Source organism: Oryza glaberrima, chromosome 1 (assembly GCF_000147395.1).
Source record: "Oryza glaberrima chromosome 1, OglaRS2, whole genome shotgun sequence".
NCBI lineage: Eukaryota > Viridiplantae > Streptophyta > Magnoliopsida > Poales > Poaceae > Oryza > Oryza glaberrima.
Window position 1 is genome coordinate 18,417,311 of NC_068326.1, and position 12,433 is coordinate 18,429,743.

At 45.7% G+C, this 12,433-nt stretch overlaps 1 protein-coding gene across 1 annotated transcript; it reads left to right on the forward strand.

Annotated features, from left to right (window-relative positions):
- Positions 1–4,148: 4,148 nt before the first annotated feature.
- On the forward strand, positions 4,149–9,102 carry LOC127760785 (DNA replication licensing factor MCM4). Its single transcript, XM_052285079.1, has 18 exons — positions 4,149–4,267; positions 4,348–5,085; positions 5,169–5,297; positions 5,915–5,996; positions 6,092–6,224; positions 6,327–6,398; positions 6,509–6,631; positions 6,709–6,822; positions 6,896–7,108; positions 7,202–7,300; positions 7,384–7,544; positions 7,645–7,741; positions 7,884–8,045; positions 8,124–8,204; positions 8,298–8,376; positions 8,470–8,606; positions 8,694–8,744; positions 8,832–9,102. The coding sequence occupies exons 1-18, from the start codon at positions 4,216–4,218 to the stop codon at positions 8,904–8,906; spliced, it is 2,598 nt and encodes an 865-aa protein (XP_052141039.1). The 5' UTR covers positions 4,149–4,215; the 3' UTR covers positions 8,907–9,102.
- Positions 9,103–12,433: the final 3,331 nt, after the last annotated feature.

Genomic DNA, 12,433 nt, shown 5'->3' on the forward strand with positions numbered 1-12,433 from the left:
ATTTTTAAGTATTCATGCTATTTTTGATGGTGTGTTAATTATGTAAAATATTTCTTTTTGCTGAAACGATCATTGTGTTGTATTTTTTGAGCTGATTGGATGGAAATGCTACTCAATGCGGGGCCCCGGTCGGTTTGCGGGGCCCCGCAGGGGTCGGGGGCGGGGGATGTTTTCAACCCGCATCCATGGTCGGGGCTGGGGGCAGGGGGTGAAGTCGGGGGTTGGGGTCGGGGGCGTTCCAGCCCAACCCGGCTCCGCCCCGCCCCGTTGCCATCCCTATTTTCTACGCGTTCCTGAGGAGGCCGCGTGGATGGACGACGTGGCACGGAATATTCGACTTTTTGCGCTGAGGCCAAATGCTATGGAGGTACACCGTGAATGGTCTAATAGTAGTAGGAGGATGAGCAGCACACATTTTGATTGCGGGTGACAAGCGAAGAAAAACCCAGCGAGCTACAGACAATCGGCTGGTCTCTCCGGGATCTCGGCTCTGCAAGCCTGCAAATAATGAGTGGATCTGCAAGGAGAAGCCGAGGTTGGTCGGCGTGTGGACCTCAGGCGGTAAAACGCGCCGGTCGATAGGGGAACCGGCAGTTCGCCGCAGCCTCACCGTCGCTTGCTCGTGCACTGCGTCCGAGCTGACGCCATGGGAACCGTCACCAAGTGGTAGAGCCAGAAATTATAGAAGATTAGAGCTAAGATAGGGCTCGACTAAGGATGTGTTTGGATGGAGGGATATAGGTGGATAGGACATGGCGGCCCATTTTTTTTCGTGTTTGGTTCCTGGGCAGAGGTGGGATGGGGCGGCCCGGGGAGGAATATTCCCCCCAGATGCCGGATGGGGGGATCCGGCCGGATGCAGCTGCCCGAGCGCGGGGCGAGCGACCAAGGCGGTCGCGTCACCCCTTTCCAAGCGAGAGCGATGGCGAGGCAGCGGCTGGTGAGCGACGGCGAGGGCGGCGACCAGCGGGAGCTCGGCGGCGGCTGGTGCGAGCGGCGGCGGGAGGCGCGCTCGGCCGTGGCTGCGGCGGCGCAGGTGCGCGCTCGGCCGCGGCGGCGGATGCGAGCGCATCGGCGGCGGCGGCGGGAGGCGAGCTCCGCGGCGGCGACGAACGCGAGCTTGACGGCGGCGGGAGCGGCGAGCTCGGCGGAGGCGCCGGATGTGAGCGCCGAAGACCTTTTTTTTTTCCTATTTCTTTGTTTTTTTTTCTCTATGTTGATTTGTATGTATATATATTATTATATATATATTATATGAATTTGTGATTTGTTTGTGAATTTGATGGGGTATACACTCACCCTCTCTACAGTGAGAGGTGACTAGAGAGGTGACCACATCTGCTCATCCACCTACTCCCTCCAACCAAATAAAAAATTAGATCACGAAACCACCTTCATCCCTATAACCAAACAAAAAACTGGATCGCCATATTCACCCAATCAAACAAAAAACTGGATCGCCATATCCAACAAAATATGGACCGCCATATCCCATCCAATCTTGACCGTGAACCAAACACACCCTAATATAGTATTAGTTTTTAGAAATATTACATAGTGAATTAACAAAATTTAGCCCTGCCGCCACCCACCTGCTAGTCACTGCCCGTCGCCTACAGAGGGTTTGGGATGGGAACAATCCGCAGTTGATTGGGCTAGTTGGGTGGGTAAGTATTTTGTCAGGGGTACCTTTGACTTGTTACATTCTATAAATTATTATTTTTCCTTTCTTCTTTCATTTCTCCGTAGCACAAAATCATGGGCCCACCTAACGCCGTCCAAATCAAAGGCAAACTGAAGTTTGACGACAAAATCACGAAACCTCGAAAAGAGGAACAAAATCACAAATAAAACTCAAGTAAGGAGAACATAATTATGCCAAAACCAAAAAAAAAGAAGAAAAATACCACATCTCATTTATTTCTATCTATATATACGGATTCTCAAGACAGAACCTGTTTTTTACCACTTGGTGCAACAGTAAGCCTTGGCTTAGCCCATTATTAGGCGGAAAAAGTACACCGAAGGTCCCTCAACTTATCAGCGAGATAAAAAACATCCTCAAACCGTAAAACCAGACACACAAGGTTTCTTAACTATACAAAACCGGTCACCTGAGATCCCTCGGTGGTTTTCATCCCGGTTTTGTCCTACGTGGCACACCATGGTCGTCGGTGGCTGAGTTAGCGTGGACCCACGTGTCAGCCTCTTCTTCTCCCCTCCTTCACCTCTCCTACTCTCTCTCTCTCCTCCACGGGCGGCAGCCGGCGGGCGCAGGTGGCGGAGCAGCGCGCGGGTGGGCGGAGGCAGAGGGGCATCAGCTGCACGGGCGGCGGCCGGCGGGGGACGTAGCTGCCATCGAAGCGGCACTTGCTGGAGGAGCTCGGGCGGCACCAGCGTCGGCCTCGCCCGTCGCCGCGTCGTCGACTGGATCTCCTCTCCCGCCTCGCGCCAGTTGGCCTCATCTGGCTTTCCATCGAAGAGGATGCGGCGAGGAGGGAGTCGGCAGAGGGGAGGACGGGAGGATGCGGCGGCACTTGATCTCTCCGCGGCGGAGAGCGTGGACAGGAGGATGCGGCCGGCGGAGGCGGCGTGAGAGTGAAGCGGAGGCGCAGCGGTGGCGGCAGGCTACGCCCCACGTGGCCGCGGCGCACCTTGGCGCCGAGCCGCTGCAGCTCGAGGTGCCCGGCTCCATGCTGGAGCATGGCGCGGATGTTGCTCACGGTGAACACGATCTCGGTGACCTCCCGCCGGAGCAGCTTCCCGGTGCTCCCCGTCGTCTCCACGGGCATCTTATCACTTGCAGCGACCGCTTCACGGCCTTAGCGCACGACGGCGTGATCACGACTGATCCGGCGCCGATGGCAGAGAAGTCGATAATCTTGTCGAGGAGGCGTCTGTTGAGTATATATATTTCAGATACAAGATAGATAGCCGCTTGAAACCTTCGAACGTTTGAGGCAACGCAACCATACATCTTTTCATAACAAGTGCTTCTATTCCAGTTAGGCTGACAAAAGCTTTGCATCATATAGTTTTTACTCCTGTCTGCAACTTTTGTGTTTGTCGAGTGTAACATACACATTGGACAGGTTAGGTGCATGCAGATTCAGAACAGTTAGCTGCTTAAAACCTTCAAACTCTCGAGGCAAGCTCATGATACATCTTTCTATCTGTAGATATTCCAAATCACTGATAGAGAAGAGGCACGATGGAATCTTATTATAATTCCCACGGGAGAACTCAATTGTGATGGAACTTGGTTTTTTCTTGACAGCATGTGCATCCACCTATCAAATACATGCGTTGCCAATCTTGCTGCAGGTGTCGTGGTTGCGCGTCAGCTTCTTGATGATGAGGAGGCCTAGGAGGTTGCACTCCTCGTCGGCGACGTAGAGCAGCGACGACGCCGACTCGATGGCGCCAGGGACGCCGGCGACGCGGAGCGCGTTCCGCTTCTTGCTGGCTAGCTTGGACACGACGAGCGAGGCGGACGCCCTGGAGGTGGCCTCGGCGGCGCCGTTCCAGGTGAGCATCTCCACCAGCCAGTCCACCACCGCCGCCGACGTGCCGACCTGCCGGAGCGCGGCCTCGCCGAGCTGCGGGTTCGCCGTGACGTTGACGAAGATGACGAAGGGAGAGAAAAGGGGAAAGGGGGAGAGGAGGCTGACGTGGACATCTGACATGTGGGGCCCACGTGGGTCCCACGCTGACTCAGCCGCCAGGTAGATCAAAACCGGGGTCAAAACCACCGAAAGACTTCGGGTGACCGGTTTTGTATAGTTAAGGGACCTCACATGTCTGGTTTTGCGGTTCGAGGACCATTTTTTATCCTGGTGATAAGTTGAGGGACCTTCAGTGTACTTTTTCCTTATTAGGCCAGGGCTTCAGTTGGGCCGAAGAAGCTGGGAGAAATTGTTGGCCCATACAAAGGATGAGCCTTGTATAGAATGGGTAGGGGTTAAATGGGCTGGGATGAAGGCCTGAAACAACGAAGTATGCCACCCCAGCCCATAAACCACAATCAAAACCATCAACCCGGCCCAATTAACGCTGGCCCCCCAACCGCTTGGCGGGAAACGATGCCCTCGTTCCCGCCATTCCCCCCATCTTCCCGCCGCCGCCTCCCGCCATTTTACCCCCAGTTTCCCATCTCCCTCCCTCTCAATCCCCTCCCCCTCTCTCCCCCTCTCTCTCTCTCCTCGCGCGGAAGCCATGGCGTCTCGCGGCAGCGGCGGCGGCGGCGACGGCAATTCCCCTCCTCCCTGTAAGATCCAATCGCGATTCTCTCCTCTGATTTTCTCCCGGTGAGGAAGATCTCAGTATTTGGGGTTTTGGTTTTTGCAGCCGTGTCGTCGCCGGATGTGCGGCCGTCGAGCCCTCTCCCGGCGACCAACTCCTCACCGCCTCAGTCGGGGCGGCGCGGCGGGGGGCGGCGCCGGCGTGGCTCCGCCAGCCCGTACCCGTCGTCCCCGTCCCTCGGCGGGTTCGAGACGCCGCCGCACCCGGGCCGCCGCACGCCCTCCGGCGGCGCGGCGGCGGCAGCGGCGCGGCAGCAGCGGCAGAACTGGACGGGGGGGCGGTTCCCGCCGACCCCATCCACCCCCATGTCCACCGACGACGTCCCGCTCTCCTCGGAGGCCGGGGACGAGGACACCCCCGAGACCGACGGCGGCGGCGGCGGCGGCGCGGGCGCCGACGCCACGCCGGTGTTCGTCTGGGGCACCAACATCAGCGTGCAGGACGTCAACGCCGCCATCCTCCGGTTCCTCCGCCACTTCCGCGACCCGCGCGACGCCGGCCGCGTCGACCCGGTCATGGACGAGGGCAAGTACATGCGCGCCATCCACCGCATCCTCGAGCTCGAGGGCGGGGAGTCGCTCGACGTCAACGCCCACGACGTGTTCGACCACGACCCGGACCTCTACGGCAAGATGGTCAGGTACCCGCTCGAGGTGCTCGCCATCTTTGATATCGTGCTCATGGACCTCGTCGCGCGCATCGAGCCCCTCTTCGAGAAGCACATCCAGACCAGGATCTACAACCTCAAGTCCTCGGTTTGCTTGAGGAATCTCAACCCTTCTGGTGATTGCGCACTGCTCTGCTCCTTTAGCTACTTGTGGTGGGCAATTCTTTTATATGATTTCTGATTTCGCGTTTCGTTGCAGATATCGAGAAGATGGTGTCCATCAAGGGTATGATAATTCGGTGCAGCTCGGTGATTCCAGAGCTCAAGGAGGCTGTGTTCCGCTGCTTGGTTTGTGGGTTCTACTCTGAGCCTGTAATGGTTGATCGAGGTATATATATATCAGAACTAATGTGGATACCTTTTTCACACTGCGTATTCCATATGCTCTTGTTTTAAGTGAACTTCAGGTGATCAATTAATCAGATTGCGAGCCTTAATTTTGCTCATAGAGAGTTACATATTGACAACTCATTGTTAACTTCATTTGTACAAATCATTCTTATCATGAAAGATGATAAATTCAAGCTTCATTTGACATGTTATATGTCATTACTATTATCATTTATGCATTTTCTTTTATTTTGTTCGCAAAAACTTTTCATTTTGTTGGGATACACAACATTTAGGAATTTTATTTATCATACCACATTGCTGAGGAACTGATAAATAGTGATACTAATTGAGTACGCAAATCAAACATCCATACTGCTGTTGTCCAATCCAAGACTCCGACTTAGTCTGTCTGTCATAAAGTAACACTTCGCACTGTGGTAGTAATTGTAAGTAAAATCATGCTTATGTTCTTAACTTACATTATATTCTGGTGGTTAATGTTTGAAGAGATTGGTCATGCAGATCCTATGAAAACACATTAGTGGGAGTAATGACTAAAACTCCATCAGTTTCTGTTGTTTTGTCATGTAACTAATTCACTCTATTTCTTAGGGAGGGTTACTGAGCCGCACATCTGTCAGAAAGAACAATGTAAAGCTACAAACTCTATGACTCTTGTGCATAACCGATGCAGGTAGCTATATCCTACTTGTAACCCCTTTTTCTTTATAGGATTTTTGACAGATATGTAGTCCTGACCTTTGGATGGAACATTTTATTTGTAACTAGGTTTGCAGATAAGCAGATCATAAAGTTGCAGGAAACACCAGATGAGATACCAGAAGGTGGCACTCCACATACTGTTAGTGTCTTGATGCACGATAAGCTCGTAGATGCTGGAAAGCCTGGAGACAGGGTTGAGGTTAGCAGTGAATCTTTGTTTGGTCATTAATACAAGAAAATAATTTGGTTTTTGGTTCTTATTCACATCGTAAAAATCTTGATTTTCTTCTTTGATTTATAGATAACTGGGATATACAGAGCCATGAGTATTAGAGTTGGCCCAACTCAGAGGACAGTGAAGTCGATTTTCAAGGTAGAGGATGTGCAATGTTATCCTACTTGCTATCTTAAATTCCTTTTCTGCACAGGAAAAAAATTTTAAATTATCTACTCAAGCATCGTCTAACAGTTTTCTTTAATCAGACGTACATTGATTGCCTTCACATAAAGAAGACAGACAAGTCTAGACTTCATGTTGAGGACTCCATGGAAACTGATAACCCCAATGCTAACAAGACAACTGAAGATGATTTTCTCAGAGATAAGGTATCCCTCAATCACCTTACCTTTCTGGGATAGCACTAAGTGTAAATGTGTTTAACACTGTCCTTTCTGTATTGCAGGTTGAGAAATTAAAAGAGTTGTCAAAGTTGCCAGATATATATGACAGATTAACTAGGTCATTGGCTCCAAACATATGGGAGCTGGACGACGTTAAAAGGGGCCTCCTTTGCCAGGTAAGATCATCTATCTGTTTAAATGTTTTTGCACTAATAGCCTAGTATAACAAGCTCTTACTGTTGTGTCCAGCTTTTTGGTGGAAATGCTTTGAGGCTTCCTTCTGGAGCTAGTTTCCGAGGCGACATCAATATTTTGCTTGTTGGTGATCCTGGAACAAGTAAATCCCAGCTTCTCCAATACATGCACAAACTGTCTCCTCGTGGCATTTATACAAGTGGCAGAGGAAGTTCAGCTGTTGGCCTTACTGCATACGTTACCAAGGATCCTGAAACTGGTGAAACTGTAAGTCTACATGAATCCTTTATTTCCGCAACTTAATTTAACTCGTTTTAATGTAATCTGATTGATGACTTCAACCATGACATCTCATTTCAGGTTCTTGAGAGTGGAGCGCTTGTTTTGAGTGACAAAGGTGTTTGTTGTATTGATGAATTTGATAAGATGTCTGATAATGCTCGAAGCATGTTACATGAGGTCTCTTGTAATGCTGCGCCCCAGAATTTGTATCACAGTACTATTTAGTCAATGCTAAACTGTCCTTTTTCAAAATATTGCAGGTGATGGAACAACAGACTGTCTCCATTGCCAAGGCTGGAATAATTGCATCTTTAAATGCCAGAACATCAGTTCTAGCATGTGCAAATCCTACTGAATCACGTTATAATCCAAGGCTCTCTGTGATTGACAATATCCATCTTCCTCCAACACTGCTTTCTAGGTGAGTGCAATGCAATGTGAATGAGCAATTCTTTCAGGACAAACAGATCAATAATAGAAGTGTTTTAACTCTTGATTGTTTTTATTTTTTTCAAATTCAGGTTTGACCTCATTTATCTGATATTGGACAAGGCAGATGAGCAAACTGATAGACGCCTGGCTAAGCATATTGTTTCGTTGCATTTTGAGAATCCAAACGTAAACACAACAACTCCTTTTCTTCCTGAAGTTTGTACTTTTTTACTTATTTGATATAAACTGCTAACCGTCTTGCAAATCAGAACACTGTTGTTAGCTTTAGCCTATTTCTTATTAATTGTGCATTCTTTCTGCTATCTAGATAGAGGAGCTCGAGGTCTTGGATTTGCCAACACTTGTAGCCTACATAAGTTATGCAAGGAAGCATATACAACCACAGTTATCTGATGAAGCTGCAGAAGAATTGACTCGTGGCTATGTTGAGATGAGGAAAAGAGGAAACAGCCCTGGTAGCAGAAAGAAGGTAGTGTAGGCTTTTTAATATGATATTTTTAGCCATTAAATGGTACAAGTGACTGATGCTTTTTTGCTTATTGTATAGGTCATAACTGCGACAGCTCGACAAATTGAGAGCTTGATTCGGCTCAGTGAAGCACTGGCCCGAATGCGATTCTCTGAAGTGGTAATGATCATTCCTGATTCCTAGTTGTCTTGGCTTCACAGCATAATTCTGGTTACTTTGGTACTCATGATTTCATTCTTCACTTGTCTGCAGGTTGAAGTACGAGATGTTGTAGAGGCCTTCAGGCTTCTCGAAGTTGCCATGCAGCAATCGGCAACTGATCATGCCACTGGTCAGACAAATCTGCTTAGCGCCATTTCCTATGCATCTTTTTCTTGTAACCATAACATAAAGTGCTGACATTTTTATCAATCAACCACTAAAGGTACGATCGATATGGATCTTATCATGACTGGAATATCTGCGAGCGAAAGGCAGAGGCGGGACAATCTTGTTGCAGCAACCCGCAACATTGTGATGGAGAAAATGCAGCTTGGGGGGCCCTCGGTGCGAATGATTGAGGTAAAGAACCTTCAATTAGCGTCCTTTGTTCTCATCATTGTTTGCCAAACCAGTGGACTAAGTTATTCTTCCTGATTGATTTCGCAGTTGCTGGACGAAATTAGGAAGCAGAGCTCTATGGAAGTTCATCTGCATGATGTAAGTTGGAGATCTAGTCTGCATTGCTTGCATTGACCTGATACCCTGGGAGGCTCTAACCCATTCCTGAATTTTCCATCTTCACAGCTTCGCGGTGCTCTTGGCACTCTGATGACAGAGGGTGCCGTAGTCATCCATGGAGACAGCGTCAAGAGGGTCTGATGCCTTATTATTTGCGATCTCTCTAGCTAATGTTCTGATCCGTTGTTAGAGCTCTCAATTGGAGACTGCTTACACATCGGACTTATTGTCTAACTGTATAATTTTTAGATAATGTTTCTTGTTACGGTTGCTTACATGAAAACAAGCAAGTGTTAATCAGAGTTGTAATGTAATGCATCAGTTTCCTTTTAGTCAACTGTATGTAGGCATGATGATTCATATTTGTATTTGTTCTACACATTCAGTTTCCAAATAGTTCTACCAGTATTAGGCTGATAGCAGCAAGCCCTGCAGCATAAATCTATTATCATATTTTGTGGTGGGCTTATGCTATCGGGCGTACGCTGAATGTGGTATTTAATAGTACGCTATAGGTTTGTTGGGACTCTGAAATCTTAGAAGTTTTTTAGTATTAGCTCATTTCCTGTGAAATTTCACAAAATTTCTGATGAAAATATAAGTATATGTGATATAATTTATTTTATACATTAATAATGATATCAAACATGTAAACTAGCATAACCAAATCATGTATACGAGACCAAGATGGAAATGTACTGATGATTCTAGTTCTGGTGCATTGTGGAAGACCAGCGAGCAATCATGCAATGCGCTTCCATAAAAACTTTATTAGCACATCGACGATTTAGTTCTGGTGCATTGTGGAACACAACGAACAATAGTGTGAAGCGTTTCCATAAAAACTTTTAGTGCCTTCTCCTGACGTAGGACGTCCAAGGTGAAGGCTCAGAAACTTGCATTCCCGCGCTTCCATAAAAACTTTTAGTGCCTTCTCCTTATGCAGGACGTTCAAGGTGAAGGATAAGAAACTTGCATTCCTGATCGCCAGTGAGCAGGACAAAGTACACTACGAGTAACGACGCAATATAGAGGAGGCAAACCCTATTTTTTTTCATGTATGTTCCGTGCAGACTGCGACTTGATTTATATAGAGTTAATACGACACATGATCAAAATGTCTACATGATCTCCACAACGCGTGAACAAATTTGATTAGTCGCACGTAAATTATCCAAACTCCACACCGTTCCACGCACTAGATAACTCGGTGTGTTTCCAAAAAACTAGGTTTCTAAAAACAAACATCGATTTTCATAGCAAAATAAAACTATAAAAGAAGTCGCATCTACGCAAGCATGAGGAGAGAGCCAATTTTTGTGGGCCATTCACAATCATTTCATGTAACACACGCCGCTCGAACACGGGCAGGCAACACGAGCGAGCGCACGCGTGTTTCTCTAGTTCTCTCCACCACACATACCTTAAGTGGCTAGGAAATCACTCTCCCTTTAAAAAAAATCTCCATCTCGTAAAATAAGCAAAGTAGTATGGAAGGTTCACATGCAACCACTTCCCATGAGGTAGAGCTTTGTGATTTTTTCTAGAAATTATTCTCCATATGGGCTAAAGCACATCCTACAATTCCAACAATTTCTCCATTCTAAGGGTGGAATGAAGGCATTATCATGTTTGATAGGTGGGACATTCTAGCACTTATCATTTGTCTTAAACTAAATTCACTTCTCAATCTGTAAATTAGGAAATTTTATTTCTTAAATACTACTCTAAACTTTCGCCATGTTTAGTTCCAAAATATTTCTTCAAACTTCCAACTTTTCTATCACATTAAAACTTTCCTACACACACAAACTTACAACTTTTCCGTTACATCGTTCCAATTTCAACCAAACTTTCAATTTTGGTGTGAACTAAACACACCCTTTAATTGAAAGTCCATCTGGCACTTGAATTTAAAACTGGAAATAAGCCATCCCAAAACTATAGAATAACATTCATACAACACCATAAAGTAGTTTTGCAAAGTGGTTTTTACGTAAGTTACATATACGTTGGTTGACTACATCACATATGCATTAAACGCATATGTTAAAATCTTCACCTAAATCTTTTATTTCTACCGTATTTTTTTCTCTGGTTTACAAATGAATGTTGATATAAAACTGGCAAAAATATTAATATAGAGTATAAATTGATGACCGATGATTGATGTTATGTAAACATGCTACATTAGTTACTCAAAACCCCTCATTTCAGATTTTAAATACGCAAAACTATTGTCCAAAACCATCTTAGGGGTAACATGATTACCTGAATGGTATCGTAAAGTTGGGGTTAGACATTCGGTTTTCAAGTTAATTAAGGGTGCTATACGAACTTTAAGAAGTTATATGGACTTTTTCCTTTCTTAGATGCCCCTTAACTAATACTACCAACACATCACTGCCACTTTGACATTATATTAATCGCATCCGAGAAATGAAGTTGTTTTGCCCAGTAAGTACTTAGAGGAAATATTTCAAAAAGGACAATAGGTAGAGAACAAATTCGTCAAGAGGTCGATTGAAGCTAATTAACAACGGTTTAGCTGCATGTGGGAAAAGAACAAATGCGGACCTTCGAAACTATTTCCAAGACCTGTTGATTTGATGTGAATTGGTTGGCATCAGGTTTCGCAAAAATAAATAAAATAAATATAAAAAGGATGGCCTAAGCAAACTATAGTCCAAAATAAAATAGTACAAAGAGGAGGACAATAGGGAAAACTTGACTGTACATGTTTGCTTATATCTTTGGCAAAGAGGGAACTGTACATGGGCATAGGCTTTGAGCTCTAAAATTTTTACAGGTAGGGCTGCTGATGCCATTCTTATTTTGGATCTATGTATCTCTACAACTTCATTTCTGACAGCATATATATGGCCTGTTTAGGAGAGCTTAAAATTCTAAGAAGCAATCCAACTGGTTGATAGCTAGCTTCTGAGAATCTGGAAAAGCTGGGTTTCTCAGCTTCTGTCTTCTAATTCATTTTCTGGATTTTACAGCTACAGCTTCTCAGAAGCTGAACCAAAAGCTGGACTATTTGGGGGAGCTTCTAATTCTGGGAGAAGCTGCAGCAGCTAGAAGCTCCCCCAAACAAGCCCATAGACACTTAGCTAAATTTACATCTAACTATAATTAGATGCAATCGATAAAATGTTAATCATAGATAATTCATTAAGGGCCTCTTTGAAATGGAGGATTATCAAAGGAATTTTGGAGGATTTGTTTTCCTAAGTATTTTTTTTTCCTATAGATCCTTTGATTCATAGGAAAAGGATAGGAAATATTTCCATATGATTGCATTCCTATGGCCAATTCCATAGGAAAATAAGCAAGAGGTTTGATCTCTTGTGAAACTTTCCTTCATTAAATGTTTCCTGTGGTGTAATCAAAGGGCTCTTTTCTCTGTTTCCCGTGTTCTCAATTTCCCGTAGGACTAGAAAAACATACTACTTCAATTCCTATGTTTTTTTCTATCATACGTTTTAAAGAGGGCCTAAACTATACTACATTCATTTTTTAATAGATCATGTCGTTGACTTTTTGTCACACTTTTGATTATTCGTCTTATTAAAAAATTTACATAATTATAATCTATTTTGTTGTGAGTTGTTTTATCGTGCAAAGTACTTTAAGTATAATTATATCTTATACTTTTGTATAAT